This window comes from Oculina patagonica, chromosome 11 (assembly GCF_052425735.1).
Source record: "Oculina patagonica isolate OP01 chromosome 11, crgOcupat, whole genome shotgun sequence".
In the NCBI taxonomy this organism is placed as follows: Eukaryota; Metazoa; Cnidaria; class Anthozoa; order Scleractinia; family Oculinidae; genus Oculina; species Oculina patagonica.
Genome location: NC_135768.1, coordinates 6,638,584 through 6,663,164, shown reverse-complemented (window position 1 = coordinate 6,663,164; position 24,581 = coordinate 6,638,584). Strand labels below are relative to the sequence as shown.

The window sequence follows — 24,581 nt, the reverse complement described above, 5'->3', positions numbered from 1 at the left end:
AAGGGGGAGTTGCAACCCCCTCAACCTCTCCCCTGGATCCGCCTCTGTTATCAGGGTAAATTTGACCCAAATTTTTAAAAAGGGAAATGAAATTTAGTTCGAGTTAGCATGCAGGTTTTCAAGTTATCCGAGTTCGAATTAACCGAGTAAAAAATGACTGAAAAATGGGATCAAATTCAAACGTCTAAAATTTAAACCTCTAACTAAAAATGAAAAAGCTGATAAACATTAAACAAAAAGCATCATTGCTTTAATTGATCGGCCCCATTGCAATCGGCACTATCCTTTGAGTCTCCTAGTCTTGGTTTCTCTCGTGATTTTGCAGTTCTTGATAATCACTGCACCTCTAAAAATTATACGAAAACAATCATTCGCCTCAGGCTCCGTAATTATTGTTGATTATAACCCACCCATTAATTTTTGCGTGCGCTCATTGGACAAAACGCATCACGTGATACAAAATTGGACGACGAGTATCAGCGCATATACCCCGTCCTATTTGATATCCGTCGCCCGATTTTGTAGGCAAGCACAAAACAAATAAATGAGGTCACCTTATTCAATTCTAACTTTTAATGAAGTCACAGAGATAGTAAATTACAAAATCAATCAACTTACATTTGTTTCAACCACAGTTACGCCGGGTTTATTTACTGGTGATAAAGCGCGTTGTAAAAATTAATCGGAGGTTATAAAATAAATAAACCCCTTTCTGGCTTACTGGTATATTGGAGGATAATGCCTTTGGATGAAACATTGTCCTCAAAATTTAACAGTTGCCCTCGATCGCGAAGCTTCGCTTCTCGGCCAACTGTTCATTTTTCGACAATGTTTCAGCCTCGGGCATTATCCTCCAATATACCACCCGCATGAATGGGTTTATTTACTAAATAATGAGTAATTTTCTCGGGGTTTTGCCTTCGGCAAATAATTTCTAGTAATAGTGATAGCATCCAAACTAACGAGAAGAGTTAAAAATAGTGAGCTAAAATTTGACGTAAACTTCAACTCTATACAGCTATATTAGTTTGCTCTGTTTCTTCTATTGCCCTCTGACCACCATACTTTAGTTAGAATTCTTAGAATTTACAAACAATTTATTCCGAAACTTTTCTTCAAAGGCGCAATAAATGAGTTGTCAGTAATATAAAATCGGATCCGTGTTATGCGTAAAGGATTTTGGTATCGTCATGCATGGGGCAAACATTTCAAGTCACTAAAAGAAAATATATAGTGACAAGTTGTTTCGATGTCTAAAATGATTTTGAAGAGAGATCAGTGCTTTTTCTCAATTACTTTATCAGAAATGGATTTTGGCAATTTTGATACTGGGAAAGTGTAAGTGTTTGTTTTAATAACCGTGACATGTGATAATATGCTTCTTGTGCCAGGAAGTCACTTTCCTGTCCGTCTGCAAGCTATTTGGTCTCAAGTTTTACGTACGTAATTCTGTTTTAACTTTCACTTATATAGCTGATATAGCATCTGGTAATATGGCGTTCTCGTTGCCGTCATCCGGGCCGTCCTCAGTGCCATCCTCAGTGGAGAAAGAACTAGCGAAGCGCCTTGAATGTGGGATCTGTCTGGAAAGATTTGAGGAGCCAAAAATGTTGAGCTGCCAGCACTCCTACTGTAAAAACTGCTTAGAGAGACTGGTGACTAGAGATGAAATCACATGCCCGGAGTGTAGGAGAAGGACTGAGGTAAGAAGAATCTTCTGAAGCGACTTTTTTTTTAACTTTTACTTCTTGACGATAAAGTTGAAAAAGTTATCTCTAACGAAGTTTGCCTCGATACCATGCTTGACTGGTAAAAATTTATTAAAGCTTCGGTTTCCGTCTCAAAACTGTGCCCATTACAGTTGTCAAACATACTTATCTTTATAGTCGTTTTCTGTGGAAAAATATTATAAACATTAGGCGAATACTGAAACTGAATTTTTAGATAACTGACATTTCATTGTGTCAAGGTTTGGTCAAAGTCATTGGCCAAGATACTTGTTTTAGTTTGAATAATAAAAATAATATAAATAACTCACTAGAAAGGATTAAAATATTGTATATTTGTCATATTGCTTTTTTCTTTTACGAAGATGTTACGACGTTACGACGTTTTTTGTTTCGATTTCGCCAAAATCATTCGACTACAACTTACCACGATATTTTTGTTAGGTACCAAGTGGTGATGTCAAGAGTCTTCCATCTAACTTCCTGATTAATAATCTTCTGTCAATACGTGGTGCTAACCAGTCAAATGAGAGACCTTCTTGTGAAAAACATGACGGGGAAATACTCAAGCTGTTTTGCCAAACCTGTGATCATCTGATTTGTCGGGACTGTGCTATTATTGAACATCGTGATCACAAGTACAGTTTTTTAAAAGACATTTTTCCTGCCGTGAGGAAGAAAATTTTAGACATCGTACAAAAATCAAGAGCGAAGATCCGCGCCTTAGAATCGTCTATTGAGACTATCAAAGACCAAGAAGATAACATGCACAAAACCTCTGTTAACGAAAACCTCAAAATTGATAGATTCATCGACAAGGAGATTGAGCTTCTAGAACAAAAAAGGAAAAGCATGAAAGATGACCTACAAAAATCAATCAGTGAACAGAAAAAAAATCTAGATGCTCAAATGGAATTTTTTCAAACCTCTCTCGGCTGTCTGAAAAGCAGCGTGGAGTTCACTGAAGAGGCTCTTACTAGAGGAATTGAAGTGGAAATTCTGTCTGCAAAAAATCAAATGATTCAGCAGCTAACTGAACTTAATTCGGCAACATCAGATTTTAAATCAAGAGGACGAATCGGTGACGTATACAGTCTAGAAACTGATTTGCCACTTATTAATCTTGCGGCATTAGAAAAAGTCGGAAAAGAAAGAGAATATGACGAGGAGTACGAACTGTTTGTTGATAAAAGCCTAGTGGGGATGGTGCCTAGTACAAATCTTCGAACTGAGTGGGTTCGCCAATTTAAATCCCGCCCCGTAATCGAATTTTGCATCCGCCCCAAAATAAGAATCTACACACTGGGCCATTCCAGTAAGGTACAGGTGGCAATTATTCCACCTTACTCAAAAAAGGTTCAAGTGCGTGTGACTAATAATCCAGATGGTTCCTTTAGGTTTAGTTATCTGCCTAATAAGTTTGGAGATTACAAGATAGAGGTGCTTATAAATGGAAGATATCTTCACGGTAGTCCGTTTACATGGAGAGTGTAGTTGTGAAGAATTCTTTAAAATTGAAATGACTGTTACCGGAGATCAGTGGCGGATCCAGGGGGAGGGTCCGGGGGGGTAGGAACCCTCCCTCCCATCAGACCAGTTTTTTACAACGTGTTTGACACTGAAATTCTTGCATCGACAGGATCTTATATTACTATTTATTTGGTTGATTTTTCTTTAATGAAACGCGTGTTGCATTTTTTTTCCACTAAACTAAATTCCAGGTATTTCCAGGAATGTAATAATTTTAAGAGGAGGATGTTCAAAGGGTGCGTCCTTTACGAGGGGCCAAGTAAACTTGACGTTAAATCAGGATTATTACGTGCAATCGCCACTGTGAGGTGGGGGAGGTGTGGGGGAAAAGTAATTTGCAACAATGTTTTCTGAAACAAAGTTTGGACCCCTCCGATCAAAAATTCCTGGATCCGCCCCTGGAGATAAAATATTGAACATGTTGAAAATTTGAGATAGGTAAGGAAGAAGGAGAAAAAAATGCAAAGCTTAAGGTAACTTATTCAGTGGATTAGAAGACACACGAAGTTGGAAAGTGCCAGCTCGTTGTTGAGTAAAAAGCTATAGGCAATGCAAAGTACAGGCACCGTTGGTCATTTGTAGACCAACGTGTCACGTGACCAACTGGTATGTCAATCACAAAAATACAGTCAAACCTCCCGTAGGCACCACTTAGAATGTCAAGGTGGCCGTAGTCACTTGCAATACGTCCTTCCGAAGGGGGGTCGAAATCGCAGTAGATTTTCAGAGGCCCAAATATACTATGCATAAACCATGTTGTTATACCCATGATTGAACTGTTCGAGACTTTCACGAATTCTCGCGTTAGAAAAGCACCAAATGTTACAATACAGAAAAATGGCAATTTATCCAATCTGATTATACTTACCTTGAACTAAATGACTGAGTTTCCTTTGTAGGAAAAGTGCGGCCCAAAGAGGTGGAAAAGACCACAAAAACACAGTCAAAACACATAATTCCGCTTTTTAGTACTAAACCAATAGTCCTAAGCTTTTGCCACTTAATAAACGTGGCCACTTACCGAGATTTTCTTGACAAATACTGGATTAAACTAGATTTTTATATAAAAAAAATAAATAAAACTCTCCTTTTACGGGAAGAGGTCGCTTGTGAGAGGAGGTCGCAAAGGAGGTTCGACTGTATATTGGTAGTAGTTATAGGCGTGTGATTTTAATGGCGGCTTGAAATTTTTCAAAATTCAAGGATTTGAATTTTTGCGTTCAGAAAACTTTGTAATAACGTTGTCGTTTTCATCCCTGGTTGCCGTTGTGGCACCCATTTCGTCATTCCAGCTATTTTATGATTATACCGTATTTTCACGTTTAAACACCGGGCACCGAAGAAACGCTAGGTCTCCAAGGTGGAGTTGAAAATACGCCCCTCAGGTGTTTATTTTAGGTACAATAAGCTGTAGGTGTGTTAGCAGGATACAAGTTTGTCAAAAATAATGTATAAAAACCATTACTTAATAAACAGCGGGCTCGAATACTATTAGACTACAGTAGTCAAATAAACGCTAGATCCACCTGGCTTAGTTTGAAATAAGCATTTAATCGTGAAAATACGGTAATTGACAATTGCAATTAAGGTTACGTGACAGAGTTCTGATAAGGGAGGGAGGGGTCAAGACTTGTTTTTCACCAGTATATTCATGCTGTAATAATTTTAATAATTTTCTTTTTCAATTTAAGTTTCTTTAAATAGATTTTATGTTCGATGTGAGACATATTAATGTTTTAGTCAATAGATGAACTTGCCGTTACAAAGGCAGCAGCTAGAATGAACAATAATTATTATATCCGACCTTATACGAACCAATCGTGTGCGTGCGTGTTAGATGCCAATTTCTTTAGACATAGATAATGCACTTATAGTTACATAAATAGAACAAGACAATGCAAAACTACATTCCGCTCGGCGAATTAAGGAATTTTCTTATAAAACTACCTGTAATTATTGTACAGTAAAAACAGCTTCCTACAGTAAGATTTGTACTTCAGTGTTTAGGAAAATAAAACACAACCTGCGTCTCAATCATGAATACAATGTCAACGATATATAATTCTAGATTCGTTAAAATTTGCTGTTCCATCATGATTGAAAACTTGTAACCGATGGCCTTGCAATATTAAATGCAGCCCTTCCCCCCACCCTCCGAATATGTGAGGTTGCTTAGACAGCATCCTTTGATCTTCTAAACATAAGGCAAGTATAAGACAAACTTAAATCAAGTGAGGGTAGCCTAAAATAAGCGCCTGAAAACTTACCGAATGACCTGTATTTTCACAGCAAAGACCGCTGGGCCAACTTTTTTCGAATCCCTTACCCAAAGAAATTAAAAATCCGGATTTAGATATGATCTGATCTATCCACTCGAAGTGCGGATTCTTCAGATCACTGATCCGAGATTAATCCCTTTTCGGATATAGGTAAAGAAACGCAAAATCCGTTTTTGGATACAGGAATCCGGATTTGGAATTTCCCAACGAAACGCACTTTTGGTTACGGTGGATTTCTGTCACCGCCTCGCTCTCTTTCACCCCACCCACCCTTCTTCCCCATTTCAAGCGCATGGCATTCTGAAACATTCTTGTTGTGAGATTCCGAATGGATGGCTATTCTCTATTTTCCAATTGCCCATAATGCACTTTGTTTGCCCCCAAAATTTTGCATAAACTATTGTTTTGGAAATATGCAATTCTCCCAAGAGAATTTGAAAACAATAGTTTACGCAAAATTTGGGGTACAAACAAAGTGTATTATGGGCAATTGGAAAATAGAGAATGGCAAAATCCATGCTTGAAGTACATGACTGGACTGTCCACTGAGTTCTATCTTTTATTAATAGCTAGAGACAAATTAAGTAATTGAATTAAGTAAGCTTTCAAAATGTACATAAAAAACGAATCAGATAGCATCACAGCATTTTGGCAATGACTCGACCAGTTGATGTAGATGATTCTCTGGGGGAAGGGAAGGAAGGGGGGGGGGGGTGGGGGACGAACGGTTGTCAATAAACTTAGCTCAAGAAATGTCCCCTTGATTTATGGCCGAATATAACATTTCAGAGCTATGCAGTAGTTGAATTAGGTAGTAGTTGCATTAGACTGTTCATAGCCCTATTTTTTTTCGTATTTTTCGATCGATAAGCGCGCGGTGAGAACCGTGAGAGAACTGGACGCCAGTGCAAAACGGCAAGAGCGAGGTGGGTGAGGGTTGGAAGCGAAAAAATATTTTTATTTCACTCGCTTCGTTCGCTTCCCGCGCCCCTCCCCTCGCTCTCTCCGTTTGCGCTCACTTTATTTGCTTTTTGCGTCGAAATAAAAAAAACAGCGGCTGTGGGCAGTTTATAGTTACATGCAAACAAAAGATTACCGTGTTGTAAGAGAACTGTAGAAAAACTTCAGAGGGGTCCGCCAGAAGAATGTTGGTGAGATGAGGAAAATGTTTCAAGTTTGCTAAAATTACAATAATAAACCCAATTCCATCCTCGGTATCATGAGCTATCCTCGCTTTCTGTTGGGATCCTTTCAACTGATCCATCTTAGTATGAGCTTCTGGTCATCCGACTCACATCTGGCACTTAATCCAGTAAAGACAAAGGCCATGCTGTTATCTACTAATCAAATGGCTCGAGTTCATTCTATGAATGATTACTGCCCAAGTCTGAAGGTCTCCGACAAGACACTAGAGCGTGTACAGCAGACTAAGCTACTTGGAGTGTACCTACACGAGAACTTGAAATGGGATGAGCACGTAAAGGAACTGTCTAAGTCATGCTACAGTACACTTAGCATACTACGCAAAATTAAGAACTTTGCGGACTTTAAACTTCGAAAACATTTAGCTGAAGCATTAGTTCTGTCAAAGTTAGACTACTGTGACACTGTATTCTATCCATTACCAGATTTTCTTTTAAAACGATTACAGCGCATACAGTTTGCAGCTGCTAGTTTTGTTTCAGGCCTAGGTCATTATGTAAGAGACTGTAGTGACGTCTGGAAGCTAGGATGGTTATCAGTGAGGGAAAGGAGAGATTTCCACCTACTTAAACAAGTTCATAAGGCACTTTATTCAGATCATTGGCCTTCTTAATTAAAACTTGATACAGTGACCTCTGTACGAACACTGCGGTCAAGTTCAGCAACTAGACTTGTAATTCCCTTAGAACATGGAACCTTCCAGGACATGTCTGCCAGTCTTTTCAACAACCTACCTGCCAACCTAAGAACTTGTAGCGACTTCAAAATTTTCTGCAGGGGAGTCAGAACGCACTTTCTTAGGGTTTTTTTTTGTCTTTTATATCAAATTGTAATTTTTTATGTTAGCTATAGGAATTTTTGTCTTTTATATTAATTGTAATTTTTTTAGCTATAGGAATTTTTTCTTTTTGTCTTCTATATCAAATTGTAATTTTTTTAGCTATAGGAATTTTTTCTTTTTGTCTTCTATATCAAATTGTAATTTTTCTATATTTAGTTAGTATTAACAGGTGAAGAGCCATGTAGTATGGATATACTGTTAATAAACCATTATTATTATTATTATTGTTATTATTATTATTATTATTATTATTATTATTATTATTAAGGGGTCACGCGAGTGCAAAGCTAAGAATAGATTTTTGTACAGGCAGCGATCAGTCTCGCGAAGCTCGCGCGTGACGTGGGATCGCGCATTGCTAACCAATTTTATGAGTTCTTTCTGTCTTCCTTAGCTGAGATTGGTTGCAATGGTAAAAAAAAAATCTTCGGATCCCCTCTCGAAAGTCTTGTAGAAGATTGCATGACCTACTGGGACAGTTTTGGATAAGAATAGTCGGAAATATTCGGCCGATGTTTATTATGCTTTCAAGTGGTACAACTTGATTAGCAACCTTCAGATTGGACTACGAGTATGAGATTGGGTATGAGTACGAGTTTTCAAACCAAACTCGTGTGCCTCCTATAATCACTTATCACACCAATCGTATCCCTAACGTTTATTTATGTGCTAGGCAGCAACAGAAAAGACTTATAGTTCGGGGGATACAATTGTCTCGAAATTCCAAAGTCGCACTCGTACTCGATTTCCTACTCGTAGTCAAATCTAAGGGCCTCTTTACATGAGAGTTTTCGTCCCGGGATGACTTTCGTCCCGGGATGACTTTCGTCCCGGGATGAATTCATCTCGGTGTCTGGTCATTTTCTTGTTGCGCGCTGTTTACATGATGATACATGATTTCGTCCCGGGATGAGTTCATCCCGGGACGATTTCATCCCGGGACGATTTCATCCCGGGATGAAACACCGAGTTGAAATGTCATCCCGGGATGAAACGTGACGAAAACATCATGTAAACAGTCTTTCCGGGATGAAATATAAAGTAATGTAAGCACGGGCGAGATGAATTCAACTCGGGCGGGACGACTTACGTCCCAGCATCCCGGGATGAACACGCTCATGTAAAATGAAATTTTTTTCATCCTGGGACGAAATTCACCCCGGGATGAAACTCAACTCGGCTTTCATGTAAAGAGGCCCTAAAGGTCGCTAATATCTCACTTGAGAATTCATAAGGTTTTTTCGCATACATTCGCATACAGCCTCGCGCCGAAGAGTCGAAATGTTCGTCTGTATGAAAACTGTAAAAGGAAAGCAGCCGTTTAATTAGTGTACGTGTATACGATATCCTCATCGACCCTGAAAGTCGCACATGCATGCAACAAGGCAAAATAACGCTTACTTCAATTTGATGAGAAAACTTCGTGGAAAAACTTTGCGATCATGACCACCGATTAGTGAATTTGTGATTGTGTTTCTGATCCATGTTTATCAAATCAAACAACGTATCTATCTTTGTAATTCACGTATTTGTACATTATTCGTGCGCTTCCATCGGGTCAGCTGTTAGGTTACATAGGTTTTCTTAACTGTCGGACCAATAGCGTTGGAATCCGGGGGTACTTCCTACTGTGGACTCTACGGGGAAGCTCAGCCCGAAAGAAGTGCTTTTTTAGGCTAAAAGCAGATAAAAGGGTACGATACGTAGGTATTTCACACGAGTTTGCGTGGAGAAAACCGTCATTAAGGTTTTAAAAGGGTGTATATCATTATATTTAGAACAAACCCACCGAACGATGGATTCATGTCAGCATTAATATTTGAGGGGTTATTCAAATGAAATGGCAAGAAAAGAGATGCAGTATTCCTACTGTAGCATATTAAAGGGATACCATGTACTTTTATCGAGGGTATATGAAAGGGTTACCTTTTCTGTCAAAAATTGTTTATAAACTGGGTAAGGGTTTGGATCCCGGAGCGGAGCCTCCCGCTATAAAACATTTTGTGAGTTCCCCTGCTCCTCCAGCCCCTGCCCCGGGATAAGAAATTCAACACCGTATAAAGGATCAAACATTGTGTCTATGTCATCTGACTAGAATATTGACTTTCAGTGTTTTCCGAGAAAGGCAGCTAGACCGTTCAGCTTTCTGGCGTACGATTATTACTCGCTTTTTTGCAGCAAAGAAGGCAATTAACTACTACCAAGTCTTGCTTGGACTGAAGGTACGTGTTGTTAACATGCTCGCTGTAGAACTTGATATATAGCTGAGCAGTGAACTATAGGTGTTCCCGAATCTATCCAGTGCATCATAGTGCAAACTGCCGGTGCAAATGAGTTCGTTCGCCTTTGACAAAACAATATTTCGATTACTCTGTTGTCCATGCTCGTATCATGAAAGTAAGCGCATATAAAGGTATAGAATTTGATAGTTATGCGGTGCTTGTTCGATGTCTTGGGTTTGCGATCACCAAGCTCGATAGCTCTGCGGCGATATTTTGAGTTAATTCCCGGTCAAGGATCGGTGGATCTTAACTTCTTGAGAGCTCGTGATTTGGTATGTGGCTCGTGATCGGGCAATATACCGTGATAAAAACAATATTTTTTTTGAAATATTTCTAATACTGAAAGGAATATCGATAGATTGGGACAGTGTGCGAGAAAGTTCACATCAGAACGTTACTCGTGTGTACTATTTCGAATTAGGTTGTGTTTTGCAGCTTCCGCCTTTAGCACTTATGCGAGCTGTAATTCGTGACTGTATCCGCCCTGTACCTAGTTTTAATGATAAAAACCCCATAAAGTGTAACCTGTGTAAGAAATGCTACGGAAACCGGGATAAGCTCCGGCAGTGTGGGCCGCTTGGCTCGTGGCTTCTCCTTTTTTTATGTCTTCCATAGCTGAGATTGGTTTTAATGGTAGAAAAATCTTCGGATCTCCCACGGAAATAATTAGCCGATCTTTATGTATCTGACGGTTATGCTTTCAATACGGTACAACTTGATTAGCGACATTGAGATTGGACAACAAGTACAAGATTGAGTAAGAGTACAAGTTTTCAAAGCAATTCCGTGTGCCTCATACAATTACTTATCACACCAATCTTATCAGTCCCTAACGTTTATTTATATGTTAGACAGCAACAGAAGTTAAAGTTGTCATAGTAAGGGGGATAAAATTGTCTCGAAATTCCAAAGTCGCACTTGTACTCGATTTCGTACACATGCATAGTCAAATCTGAAGGTCGCTAATGTCTCCCTTGAGACTTTGCAAGCTTTTTTCGCATACATTCGCATACAGCCTCGCGCCGAAGAGTCAAAATGGTCGTCTTTATGTAAACTGAAAACGGAAACCAGCCGTTTCATTAGTGTACGTGTATACGATATCCTACTCGACCCTGAACGTCACACATGCATGCAACAAGGCAAAATAACGCTTACTTCAATTTGATGAGAAAACTTTCGTGGAAAAACTTTGTGATCATGACCACCGATTAGTGGACTTGTGATTGTGTTTCTGATTCATGTTTATCAAATCAAACAACGTACCCGTGTATGTAATTCACGTATTTGCACATTATTCGTGCGCTTCCATCGGGTCAGCTGTTAGGTTACATAGGTTTTCTTTACTGTCGGACAATTAGCGTTGGAATCCGGGGGGGGGGGGTATTTCCTATTGTGGACTATACGTGGAGGCTCGACCCGAAAGAAGTGCTTTTTTAGGCTAAAAGCAGATTAAAGTGTACGGTAGGTATTACACAGGAGTTTGCGTAGAGAAAACTGTCATTAAGGTTTTAGAAGGGTGTATTTTATTATATTTAGACCAGACCCACCGAATGATCGATTCATCTCAGTGTTTTGAGGCCTGGGGTTATTCAAGTTAACTGTTTAGAAAAGAGATGCAGTGTACCTACTGTGGAATGTTAAAGTGTTGGTATATGGAAGGGTTACCTTTTCTGTCAAAAAATGTTTATTAAGTGGGTGAGGGTTTGGATCCTGGGGCGAAGCCTCCCATATAATTTTTTTTTAACATTCCCCCGTTCCCCCGCCCCTTCCACGGGATTAGAAATTCAACACCGTGAGGATCTAAGCTAACATTGTGTCTATGTCACCTGACTAGAATATTGACTTTCAGTGTTTTCTGAGAAAGGCAGACCGTTCAGCTATTTGGCGTACGATAAATACTCGCTTTTTTGCAGCAAAGAAGGCAATTAACTACTACTAGTCTTGGCAGGACTGAAGGTACGTGTTGTTAACGTGCTCGCTGTAGAAATTGCTATATAGCTGACTTGTGAACTAGGAGTTTCAGAATCTACCTAGTGCGCTATCCATTGCAGACTGCAGACTGCTGGTACAAATAGGCTTGTTCCATGACAAACAAAATTCCGATTACTCGATCTGTGTCCATGTTCGCGTCATGAAAGCAGTGAAAGTACGCGTAAATAAAGCTTATATGAGAATTCGTATATTGCGATGCGACGCTTTTTCGATGTCTTTATTCTGCCGAACACCAACTCCGCTCGATAACTCGTGTTATTTTGAGATAATTCGGAGTTAAAGGATCGGTGGATCTTTCTTGATAGCTCTTGATCGCTGATTTCGTATGTGGCTCGTCATCGATCGGGCAATATAACATGACACAAGAGAGTATTTTACTTCAAATATTTCCAATACTGAAAGATATATATCGATAGTTCGGGAACTGTGGGAGGAACTTAACAGTAGTACTTTACTCGCGTGCACTATTTCGAACAAGGTTGTGTTTTGCAGCTTCCGCCTTAAGAATGTCCGCGAGCTGTAATCTGTGGATGTATTCGCCGTGTGCTGAGTTGATAAAAAGGCCCATTAAGTTTTACATGTGTAAGACATCAGCTAAAGCTGTTACAAGCATGCGAGCGAGTTTCGAAATTTTGCGTGTCGATTTTGTGTCGATTTCGCGGAACCAAAGGACAAGAGTATTAAGGTTTTATGCAAATTGAAATAAATACAACTGTCTGCTAAACAGAAAATTATTATGTTACTCAATACCGTAACCATTTACCTTACTGTGTCTTTTATTTCTGGATTGAGATATAAAGAATTGTAAATGTTAACTCCCCGCTGGCAAACCTAACACAGCAGAAGTTTTCACCAATTTTTGTAGTTAAATTTCCTCTTTGCAAAAAAATACAATTTGATGCTCCATAAGGTGCTAATCTGTTTGAGTTAGTTGTTTGAAAAATTGTCTTCCAAGAATTAAAGATAGAAACGGTCAGTATTGTTTTCGTCTCTGACCTCCCTCCACTCCCCCCCCCCCCCCCTCCCTTCTTCAGTTGTACGTACGACACGTGTGTTGTTATGAGTCATGAGGCACTTTTTCTCTCTTTGTTTTTTGCGACGAAATATCCTTGAAACTCGCACATTCATTTGCACGCTTTTGGTCGACCGATTCCATTCAAGCAAGACAGAAATATTCTCTCACGGGTGAATTCAGTTTACAAGCGTTCAGTGAATCGCTGGCGAAGTTATTTTGGCTTTTTGAAGCGAACATATTTGAAACCTTTTTGTTATCTGGTACATATCTTGTCGGGGAATAGTTGCCAATGCATCATGTACGACCTGAATTAATTAGTAGCGCGCTGATTGGCCAAACTACAGCAAATTGTGCACGTGCTCAACATAAATTATTCTGCTGAACAGATTGGCTAAAAACATTAGAAATTGTGTCGTCAGATGAACACACGGAAAATGCAAAGTAAATGTGTTCATTATGTGAATCATTTTCGTCGATCGAAGTTTATTAAACAGCAAGGACATTTTGTGCGTATTGTGCCTAAAAAATTGCTTTCCTGCCCGTGAGAACAGAATGAAAACGCGAGCTATTTGGTCTATACGTATTCTGTTTTATATTTTACTTTTATAGTGATAATATGGCGTCTTCAGTGGAAAAGGTACTAGCGAAGCACCTTGAATGTGGAATTTGTTTGGAAAAATTTGAGGATCCAAAAGTGCTGAGATGTCAGCACCTGTACTGTAAAAAGTGCTTAGAGAAACTGGTGACTAGAGATGAGATCACTTGCCCAGAGTGTCGGAGAAAGACTGAGGTGAGAAAGTTGCTAGCACTCTTAAAATGTCCCTCCTTTTGTCTCAGTGAGTTAAATAAAAAATGTCTCCCATACTAGAAATATTTACCAAAGAAAGCCTTGATCGATACCATATTTTAGCGGTACATAAACTAAATAAATTCTAAAGAGAAATCGAAAATATTGGAGGGTAAATACTGAACGATGTTTGGCAAAAGTCGTTGCCCGTCAAAAGATCAAACTTATCCTCAAAGTAACTTACTACAGAAAGAGTCAAGCGTTTTGCGACTCTGAAACTGATATTCTCTTAACGGACACCCCTATAAGACGGACACCTCCATAAGACGGACACCTGGTGATGGTCCCTGCCGTTTTTAGTCATTTTACGGTAACCAAGACGGACACCTCTCTATGACGGACAGCGAAAACTTTGACGTCATTAACGGACACTTGAGAAGTGTTTTTTATCATGTTTTATTAGTGAAAATACTTCCAAACTTCGCAAAGTTAGTCAGTGCCCTAAGGATACGTGTATACCAAGCTTACTTACCACAAACAATGACGCTTTAACGGATTACTTAATTCTTTGCTTACGTATATGGACACTAAAGAGGTCGTTGTCTACTCACAGTATTACAGTTTGTAGAAGCTTTCATTTTTTGCTTTAAAAAGCAAATACGGTCATTTTATTATTTTAGTCTTGTTGCAGTTAGCAAAAGTTCGTTGCATTGTGCAAAGGTTTAGCTTCATCATCTCAGAATTAATGGTGTCATGTTACCTCCATTCTCTACAGAGCGGACACCTCTCTAAAGGTGGATTTCCACTGTCGCGTTTTTGCTGACGCACGTTAACGTACGTAAAAATTGTAAACGTACGTAAAACGCGCGCGATTACGTGCGTCGAATTTACGTTGTCCAATTTCCAATGCCCCGTTTTTTTCTTGGTATTTACGTACGTTACACGCACGTAGCAATCGCGAGTGTTTTCAAAAAAGTTGAACTGAGTTCAACTTTTTCCGCGGCTGACTGCGGTTACGCAGCGATTTACCCAATCAAACTTTTGGATTTTGTCACATGACACCACTTGCCATGTGGAAAGCCATTTTGTTTTAAATCGCCGTCGATTTACATGGGAAAACATTCAGATGTAGAAGCACTTCTCATCGAGAAAGTCCGAACATTTCCAGCAATAATCTATAGAACTGACTACAGAACCAAATTACACGCCGAACGCAGTAGTGAAAGAAAACGCCTGGCGTCAGGTTACGTAGGCTTTGAACCGGCAATCCGGGAAGGTCGCCTCAAATCTTTTTTTTACTTGATGGTGTCTTTCGGAAGTATTTATAAAATGCCTCTTGGTCATATTCACGCACTTCTTTTGCTAGCGTGTGGTACAAATTGTTTTCATGGCAGCCATGCTGGAAGAGTCAAACAACAAGATATTTGCATAAAAATGTTAATGATTTTTTTCCCAAAGGAGAAACAATGTATTGTTTCACTCCTCCAATATGGCCGCCAATAACACACTCTATTCACCAACTTGATAATTCAGGGTGGCGGGCATTTACGTACGTTCAACGCACGTAAAAAAGAAACGCTTTTTATTACTTTTTACGCGACAGTGGAAATTTGCCTACGTATCTTTTTTTACGCACGTTTTACGTACGTAAATATTTACGCGTCAGTGGAAATCCACCTTAAGACGGAGAGCTGCGGCCGATCCCGAAGGTGTCCGTCTTAGAGAGAGTTTACTGTATGTTCAACACTGACCAGAATAATGCAAATTACTCACACAACAAGATCAAATTCCAATACGGAGGATTTTTGAGGCTCACGTCAATTTTTCCCCTTCCCAGGGCTCAAACAACTTACCCGCGGGCACTCTCCCCCCTTGCCCAGGTTCTAAAACTTGTTTTAACAAAGCCTAACAGATCACTGCTTTGGTTTGAGAGGACTCTTGCTTGTCAGGCAGGTGAGCATGAAAAAGTCAGTTGCCCGACAGGAAAATCTGCTTTACCTGGATGTTTGGACGGGGGTTTGGTCGAGCCTTGTTTCCGGCGAAGGGCTGACAAGCGAAAATTCGCCACGTTGTTAATTGGAGAAATGTTGTGGTTTATTTTCTCATATTCATCACGATTTTTTTTAGGTTCCAAGTGGTGATGTGGAAAGTCTTCCAACTAACTTCCTGATTAACAATCTCCTGTCAATACGTGGAAATAACCAATCAAATGCGAGTCAATCTTGTGAAAAACATGACGGAGAAATACTCAAGCTGTTTTGCCAAACTTGTGATCAGTTGATTTGCCGAGACTGCGCTGTCATCGATCATCGTGATCACAGATACAGTTTTATAAAAGACATCTTTCCTGCCGTGAAGGAGAAGATTGTAGGCACTGTACAAAAATCCAAAGCGAAGATCCGCGACTTAGAATCGTCTATTAAGACTATCAAAGAGCAAGAAGATGACATGCACAAAAACTTTGTTAAAAAGAACTTCGAAATTGATAGCTTCATCGACAAAGAGATTGGGCTTCTAGAACGAAAAAGGAAAAGCATGAAAGATGACCAACAAAAATTAATCAGTGCTAAGAAAAAACAACTATATGCTCAAATGGAATCTTTTCAAACCTCTCTCAGCTGTCTGAAAAGCAGAGTGGAGTTCACTGAAGAGGCTCTTACTAGAGGCTGTCAAGTGGAAATTATGTCCGCAAAAAATCAGATGATTCAACAACTAATTGAACTTAATTCGGCACCAGTACTGACTGATTTGCCACCCACGAAAATAGGAGAATATGATCATAATTACGAACTATGTTTAACAACGGATAAAATATCTATGACTAACAAACTACGATCTGCGTCGATTAACCTAGCAACATTTTATATCTGTCATAAAGTTTTTTGCCCAAAGCTGCTCGAGGCCAGTAAGGTACAGGTGACAGTCATTGCACCTGACTGCTCATTAATTGTTCAAGTGCCCGTGTCTAATAATAGAGATGGTTCCTTTAAGTTTGACTATAAGCCTGATAAGTTTGGACATTATTTGATAGAGGTGCTGATAAATGGAAGATCTGTTTACGGCAGTCCGTTTACATGGGAAGTGGTGAAGAGTAGTCCGTAAATACCTTCAGATACTTACATGAGATATAAATATTGAACATGTTGAATGTTTGAAATAGGCGAGGAAGAAATCAAAAAAAGGGTTTCTTATATAGGGCTTCTCACAAGTTGCTTGGCAACTTTTCATCTTTCGAGCAAACTTGTTTTCTTTTGAGCAACTTTTTCCAACTTTTTGAAATTTCGAACAACTTTTTGCAATTTGATGTCCTTCGATTAGTGTTATTCAAAGACCATATGAACGTTTCCGGGCATTTTGCGAACTTTTCCGAAGATTAACAAAATTTGCTGAAGATTTCCGAGGAAGTTCAGAGGAGAGTTCCTGTCACCAGAGTCTAAAATGCCAGTATAGTAGTTTTTCCAAGGCTAAATCCACGCCCAAATACTTGCATAAACCCTGTTATTTTAGACTCGCGACTGAACTGAACGAGTCATGCACGAATGCTCGGGATAGAAGACAAAAGCAGTGGCTCGATTGAGATAATATGGTATGTTTTTTTAAATCTGATTATACGTAGATGACAAGAACTGACTGAATTGCACGAAGTGCACGAGTGTCATGCACAAAACAGGTGGACATGTTTTATAAAAACACAGTCAGAACACATGTGATAGTTCGAACAGATTTTAAGGCGTACAATTTGTCGTTTAAGTACTAAACCAATAGTCCTAAGCAAATAGTGACTTGCTTATCTTAATACATTTAAAATTATTTCGGCATTTGTTGAAATTTTTCCTTCGTTTAACAAATGTAACTTTACTTTAACCATCCTGCTTAACTGATTGATTTAACTTAACGTAATAACATGAGTTAGCACATTTGTAGTAGAATAGCAAAGCGCGCGAGTGACGTCATGACTCAGACAAGACTCGGACAAACAAACCGGAATGGCGGACGATCTTCCTAAAACTCTTTCTAACACAGCAGGGGTTCCTAAAACACTCTTATGAAACGAAAACGTCGCCTAGATTACCTCTATTCTGCTCAGAACACGCAGATGTTGTTTGCGCCTCCTAGGGGGTATAATTATTTGCATTCTTTTTTTAAACCTCGCGCGCTTTGCTATTGCTTGTATGATCAAGTGCAATTATCAGAAACATATATTATACCAATGTAGAAGCAGCCAAGCATTAGTGCACATGTAAAGAGATAGAGAAACAAAAAAGAAAATAGAATTTTTAAATCATTGTTAAAATCCAACAGTAACAAAAGTGATGATTGTAAACTGACAAAAGTAGAAGCTGTTTGAAGACTACAGATGAAGAAGTAAGCAAAGTATTATTATATTAAAGTTCTCAATCTCGATCTATTCTGGAAGCTGCAGTTTTTTCTAAATATTTTGTCACGTGTAGAGTATTTTGTCACGTGTCGAGTGCAAAGTTTTTTCGTATAGATCGCATTTTCGACCATGAAATACAGAAAAAGTGGATATGGGAAATACAAAGGATCCACAGAAGTAGAATTGCTTTCGAATTAAGGTCAATGCATTCTAATCTCATAGAGGCAGAAATGTCGTAGACTGCACTTACCCCCCCCCCCCCCACTCTCTCTCTCTCGCCCGTCGGCTTCTTATGTATAGTAGCTTCGCTAAACGGATTATGTCATCCTTAGCAACAGGTAGAGAGACAGAATCCACCGAAGGCAAAAAAAATGGCGACTGATACATTTACCCATACTTCTTAGAGCATGAAAAAGCTAAAAAAAGCTTGTAAAAACGCGCGTATAAGTTCTAAAAGCTCCAAAAAGGACATACGCAATGCTGCTAGTTCACTCAGGGACACATCATCATCATCATCATCATCATCATCATCATCATTTATTTGCCACTTCAGAATTAAACATACAAATTAAAATAACTTAAAAAGATAGGCGAGGAGACCTCCAAGAAACCACAAGGCTTATGGGGGAGGCCACCTCGGGTTAGCAATAAGTTAGTAATTTCGCTGTGAATGTGCAGCTAGGCCAATTTCAGACTCATTTTATTAGAAATTTAATCATTTTTTTCTTAAAAGAAGAGAAGCTACTCGAACCAGTGATCGATTCTGGTAGAGAATTCCAAATTTTAGGACCCTGGAAAAGTATTGTAAACTGCTTTAGATTTCTTTAGACATCTCGGGAAAATACGGCTTTCTATGTTCCTATTGGCTGTGTTAGGATCGCAAGGTATTGTCTTAAAAATTACAGCTGCCATCTTTCTTACGGTGGATTTCTGTCACCGCCTTGCTTCTTTTTACCCCACTCACCCCCCCCCCCCCCCCCGCAATTCAAGCGCATGGCATTCTGGAACATTCTTGGTGTGCGATTTCGATCAATGTGCCTGCGTCATAATCCGTGCCTGAAGTATATGACTCGACTGTCCACTGGCTACAGAGGCAAGTAATTAAGGTAAGTATGCCTTGAAAATTTCCGTATATAAATAAATCAGATGGGAAGCCTTGTGCTAACTTGTTAGCAGTATTCTCGCCGTCGAGCATCAGAGCATTTTGGCAACGAATCGACCAGTCTAGATGTACCCGCTGGATTTATAACAAATTAGTTACTTAAAGTCAGTTCTGAAAATGCTGAATAAGCAATATGACTTTGCTACCCGAGTTTACAATGTTACCCACATCAGAAAACCATTATCTTTTATAAGGAAGGTTGGTTATTGAATTCGTGAGGCGTTTGTGAAGTGATGCATGCGTTTTGTACAAAATTTGCATAACGCAGCAAGTAACTTATACGAATTTTACTGTGCTATTTCTTGGCTCTGTACAAGATGTAGCTGATGTAACTGTACATTTAGGAATGTTACAATTATTTGGCAGCTCTTTCAGCAGTGTAGATGATATTCTCTTCCAAATTGTAGAACAAATTGAAAAAGAAACTGAAATTGCAATTAGGTTCGACTGTAGCACGGCAGAAGCACGACTCTGATTCAGACGTCGTGCAAGAGTCGGACCAAATTCAGGATTTACTGAAGCTACGTAACAATTTATCAGCGGTGTTCCAACAAAAATGGCACCTTTTTCCAAATTGCAGCAAAACTCCTACTTTTAAAATCATTGCAAGACTCAAGAAAAAGACGCAAGTACGGCGAATGTTTGTTTCTTTGCCCGACTAGTTTCCGAAAACTTGCTTATTTCAGATTCAGCCCCGCTAGCTTCTTCTTCGCCCTGCTCCCTGTCATAAGTGTCATCTTCTTCGTCAAATTAAACATCCTCGCCGTGCTTTTTAGCAGAGAAAATTTCGTTTGTATTTGCCTGGCCGCGCGCCATGTTTTTGCAGTCTGGCAAGAAATAAAATTCAATGCACAAACTTAACCTTGTCCCCAAGGTCTTCTCCGTTTTCAAAATGGCGGCTGAAAACGGAGAAGACCCTGGGGACGAGGTTGTGCGCATACTTCGTAAAGGAGAATTATTGTCAGGTCTCCTCGTAACTCCTCGCGGGAACGTAATCCCGCCAAAATACATTAATATAATTTATGAATTTTGTTTGTCGCGGCAAATGCACGACGTTTGAACCTCAGCTGTACCAGAGTCGTGTAGCACGGCATGGCGTGTCGAACTAAATTGCTTTGCCGAACTTAATTCAAAAGTTTGATTCAGACGCCGTGCTTCTGCCGTGCTTTTGTCGAACTTAATTCCTGAGTGTAGTTCGGCACAGCAGAAGCACGACGGCTAAACTAGGCCTAAGGTAAGCATTGGCGAGATGTTACTCATAGCTAGAGCTTCAATCCCAAAACGAGGGCCTTACGATCGAATGTGATTCGTATGCACTCTAGGTTGAATCTTGTCAAGCAATCTTTTAGCCATGAAAAAGAGTGTTTGACCAATCTCCACCTGGCCCAGTCTAGACTGTTTACAGCACTCTCCTTTTTGATTTTTTTCTCGTATTTTTCTTCCATGGTTGATTGCAAGGAAAGAACGGCGAGAAAACTGGACGCCAGCGGAAAACGGGAGGCGCTTCGCTTGCTCCCCGCCGCACTCGCTCTCGCTTCGCTCGCTGTTTTCTCTCGCGCGTTCTTTTGCATTGAAAAATAAAGGGGCTGTGAACAGTCTAGGTCCTATCTATTACCATTATTTGCTGCTTCCTCATCCGCGGACGTTTTATTGGGTTTATTGCAAATTTAACGAATTATTCACCCTTTTTTTCATTTTATGTCATCAGTTTTTTACGTGCAACCCTAATCGAGGCCTTGACGGCCGAAAATATTGTCGTTCTGTCCTCAGCACCCTAAGTGAGTCCAAAATCTGTAACTTTATGGGAGTTCAACCCCTCCCCCCAGGGAGGAGAAGAGCTGCATTGCGCTTTTTATGTTATGTCATTTTCATGGTCTTTATTTCCATCGTCCATAGCTTTCAACCAATGAGCGCGGGAGAATTGTGCAACTTGTGCCAGAAAATTGCTTTCCTACCCGTAAGAATAGAGTAACGAAAACGCGAGCTATTTGATGTATACGTATTCTGTTTTAACTTTTATTTATATAGCAATTGATAATATGGCGTCATCAGTGGAGAAAGAACTAGCGAAGCACCTTGAATGTGGGATTTGTTTGGATAAATTTGAGGAGCCAAAAATGTTGAGTTGTCAGCACTCCTACTGCAAAAAGTGCTTAGAGAGACTGGTGACTAGAGGTGAAATCACTTGCCCGGGGTGTAGGAAAAAGACTAAGGTTAGAAGAATCTTTTAAAGAGACACTCTTAATCCTAGATACTGACCTTAAGGTTAGGAAAGAATTAGACAGTACTGTCAGTACTCATCACAGTTTTCAAACATATCTTCAAAGATTTTCAGTACAGGAGATGCTATATCGATTACAAACTTAACAAATCCCGAAACTGATTTTTCAGATGATCAAAGGAACGTAGTTAACGCTTTCGTTCACTAGCCAGTTTTAATTGTAATTGTAAGTAAAATTATCGATATAAATAACCAATAATTAAAAGTGTAAATAATATGAATAGCATAAATAACCCATTCGACAGGATCGAAGTCCAATATATGGATTTATAATGTTCACGTCATGATTTTGTTTTACTTTTCTTTGAAAGGGCTAATTAAAGGCGAAACGCGAGTTTTCCAAGTGAGAAATGCTGGGTTTGACTTATTTGTCTACAATTTATCATTTTGTTTTGTTAGGTTCCAAGTTGTGATGTCAAGAGTCTTCCATCTAACTTCTTGATTAATAATCTTCTGTCAATACGTGGAAATAGCCAATCAAATGCGAGCCCACCTTGTAAAAAACACGACGGAGAAATACTCAAGCTGTTTTGCCAAACCTGTGATCAGTTGATTTGCCGAGACTGTACTGTTATTGATCATCGTGATCACAAGTACAGTTTTATAAAAGACATATTTCCTGCCGTGAAGAAGAAGATTTTAGACATTGTACAAAAGTCAAAAGCGAAGATCTGTGCCTTAGAATCATCTATTGAGACAATCAAAAAGCAAGAAGATGACATGCACAAAAACTCTGTTAAAAAAGACCTCGAAATTGATAGTTTCATCGACAAGGAGATCGAGCTTCTAGAACGTAAAAGGAAAAGCATGAAAGATGACCTACAAAAATTAATCAGTGTTTAGAAAGAAAACCTCGATGCTGAAATGGAATCTTTTCAAACTTCTCTCAGCTGTCTGAAATGCAGCGTGGAGTTCACTGAAGAGGCTCTTTCTAGAGGAAGTGAAGTGGAAATTCTGTCTGCAAAAAATCAAATGATTCAACAACTAACTGAGCTAAACTCAGCAACATCAGATTTAAAACCAAGATGGGCGAATCTATTACAGGCTAGAACTGACTGATTCGCCACTTATTGACTTTGCGGCGTTGGAAAAAGTCGCAACAAAAATAAGAGAATATGATGAGGAGTACGAACTGCTTATTAAAAAAGCACCGGGGATAATGCTTAGTAAAGATCTTCGATCTCATCTTAGTGCTGTCTGTCGTACAAATTACACCCCTGAAACATTTTACATCCGTCCTAAAAGTAAAAGCAGCACACTGGACCAGGCCAGTAAGGTACAGGTGACAATCATTGAACCTGACTCAGAAAAGGTTCAAGTGCCCGTGACTAATGATCCGGATGGTTTCTTTGCTTTTGAATATGAGCCTCATAAGAGGGGAGATTATAAGATAGAGGTGCTTATAAATGGAAGATATGTTCGCGGTAGTCCGTTTACTTGGAAAGTAAGTAAGTACAGCACTAGACTGAAGATTGATTATTATATATCCCATACAAACCAAGGTCCTAATTTTACAATTATCTCAAATGTGCTTGTTAGTTGCTAATTTTTAGGACAAAGATAACGCAGTTACAGTTGCATAATTAAATAGAGCAAAAACAGACAATTTGAAACAATATAGGTCTTGGGGAAGCAGTTTTCTTATAAAGCTACCTGTAATTATTGTACAGAAAAAACAGTTTTCTCCAGTAAGATTTTTACTGCAGTGTTTAGGGAAATAAAACCCATCCAGTATTAAAGTAAGCGACACTCTTATTGCTTGTGATAATTAAATATGTCTTTTTTGATGAAAATGCTTTTCACAATGTCAAGGTTTTTTAAATTCTAGATTTTTGAAATTTGCTGCACCATTATGTTTGCAAACTTATAACCGAAGGCTATGTCCCTTTTAATGCAACCGCAACCTACAACCCCCCCCCCCCCCGTCCCCAAAGCAAAACGCATTCTTGTGCTCCCCTCCCTCCTCGCCCGTGGGCATTCACAATGTTGTTAGTTAAGGGACATACTTCGGAAAAAAAAGTACGGCTCTCGATGTTCCTATTGGCTGTATTAGGTTGGCAAAATATTGTGGTAAAATGATCAGCCGCCGTTGTTTTTCTCAGGGTGGATTTCTGTCACCACCTTGCTCCTTTTCACCCCACTCACCTCTCCCTCAATTCAAGTGCATGACATTCTGGAACATTCTTGGTGTGCAATTTCGATCAGTGTACGTCATGATCCGTTCTTGAAGTACATTACTCGACTTTCCACTGAGTTCTATCATTTTTAACTAGCTAGAGACAAATTGAGTAATTGAGGTAAGTATGCTTTTAAAATGTACATTAAAAAGTGAATTGGAAGGCAAACGTATAGTGCGTACTTGTATTATTCCCGTCTAGCATCACAGCATTTTGACAATGACTCGACCAGTAGATGATTCTCTGGAGGAAGGGAAGGGAGGGGTGGGGGACGAAGGGTTGTCAATAATCTTAGCTCAAGAAATGTCCCCTTGATTTATGGCCGAATATAACCTTTATATGAGCTATGCAGTAGTTACATTAGACTGTTCATAGCCCTTTTTTTCGTATTTTTCGATCGATAAGCGCGCGGTGAGAACCGCGAGAGAACTGGACGCCAGTGCAAAACGGCAGTGGCGAGGGGGTGGGGGTTGTAAGCGAAAAAAAAAATATTCGCTTGCCTCGTTCGCTTCCCGCGCCCCTCCACCCGCTCTCTCCGTTTTCGCTCGCTTCGTTTGCTTTTTTGTGTTGAAAAAAAAAGAGCGGCTGCGGAAAGTTTATAGTTACATTCAAACAAAAGGTTACCGTGTTGTAAGAGGACTGTAGAAAAACTTCAGAGGAGTCTGCCAGCAGAATGTTTATCAGGTGAGGAAACGTTTTCAAGTTTGTTAACTACAATAATAAATCCAGTTCCATCCTCGGTATCATGAGCTTTCCTTGCTCTTTTCAGTGGGATCCTTTGGACTGATCCATCTTAGTATTTTAAGGGATCACCCAGCGATCAATCCCGCGAAGCTCACGCGTGACGTGTGCTTCAATCGTCCACGTATCACGCTATTTCGCGCATCACGGACCAATTTTATGAGTTCTTTCTGTCTTTCATAGCTA

General features: G+C 39.5%; 3 protein-coding genes and 1 pseudogene across 4 annotated transcripts; all 4 read left to right on the top strand.

Moving 5' to 3' along the window:
- The first annotated feature begins 1,493 nt into the window (after window positions 1–1,493).
- LOC144629587 (tripartite motif-containing protein 2-like) lies at window positions 1,494–3,221 on the top strand. The gene is made up of 2 exons (XM_078487828.1): window positions 1,494–1,703; window positions 2,172–3,221. The coding sequence occupies exons 1-2, from the start codon at window positions 1,494–1,496 to the stop codon at window positions 3,219–3,221; spliced, it is 1,260 nt and encodes a 419-aa protein (XP_078343954.1).
- Window positions 3,222–6,806: 3,585 nt separating this feature from the next.
- On the top strand, window positions 6,807–8,069 carry LOC144630790 (uncharacterized; annotated as a pseudogene).
- Window positions 8,070–13,429: 5,360 nt separating this feature from the next.
- LOC144630789 (tripartite motif-containing protein 2-like) lies at window positions 13,430–16,758 on the top strand. The gene is made up of 2 exons (XM_078489154.1): window positions 13,430–13,659; window positions 15,784–16,758. The coding sequence occupies exons 1-2, from the start codon at window positions 13,486–13,488 to the stop codon at window positions 16,756–16,758; spliced, it is 1,149 nt and encodes a 382-aa protein (XP_078345280.1). The 5' UTR covers window positions 13,430–13,485.
- A 2,279-nt stretch (window positions 16,759–19,037) lies between these two features.
- On the top strand, window positions 19,038–22,522 carry LOC144629560 (tripartite motif containing 13-like). 2 transcript variants are annotated; one of them, XM_078487800.1, is made up of 3 exons: window positions 19,038–19,140; window positions 21,225–21,409; window positions 21,877–22,522. In XM_078487800.1, exons 2-3 carry the CDS (start codon window positions 21,236–21,238, stop codon window positions 22,318–22,320), a joined length of 618 nt encoding a protein of 205 aa, XP_078343926.1. In that variant the 5' UTR covers window positions 19,038–19,140; window positions 21,225–21,235; the 3' UTR covers window positions 22,321–22,522. The 2 variants fall into 2 exon arrangements, with proteins under 2 accessions (XP_078343926.1, XP_078343925.1); XM_078487799.1 differs by lacking the exon at window positions 19,038–19,140 and having other exon boundaries at window positions 21,211–21,409; window positions 21,877–22,508.
- The last annotated feature ends 2,059 nt before the right edge of the window (window positions 22,523–24,581 follow it).

Bases quoted from the DNA above. Each gene is read 5' to 3' on its own strand.
- LOC144629587 (XM_078487828.1), top strand. From the start codon at position 1,494: ATGGCGTTCTCGTTGCCGTCATCCGGGCCGTCCTCAGTGCCATCCTCA. The intron at 1,704-2,171 runs GTAAGAAGAATC...TATTTTTGTTAG, and splicing joins AGTGTAGGAGAAGGACTGAG to GTACCAAGTGGTGATGTCAA.
- LOC144630789 (XM_078489154.1), top strand. From the start codon at position 13,486: ATGGCGTCTTCAGTGGAAAAGGTACTAGCGAAGCACCTTGAATGTGGA. The intron at 13,660-15,783 runs GTGAGAAAGTTG...GATTTTTTTTAG, and splicing joins AGTGTCGGAGAAAGACTGAG to GTTCCAAGTGGTGATGTGGA.
- LOC144629560 (XM_078487800.1), top strand. From the start codon at position 21,236: ATGGCGTCATCAGTGGAGAAAGAACTAGCGAAGCACCTTGAATGTGGG. The intron at 21,410-21,876 runs GTTAGAAGAATC...TTGTTTTGTTAG, and splicing joins GGTGTAGGAAAAAGACTAAG to GTTCCAAGTTGTGATGTCAA.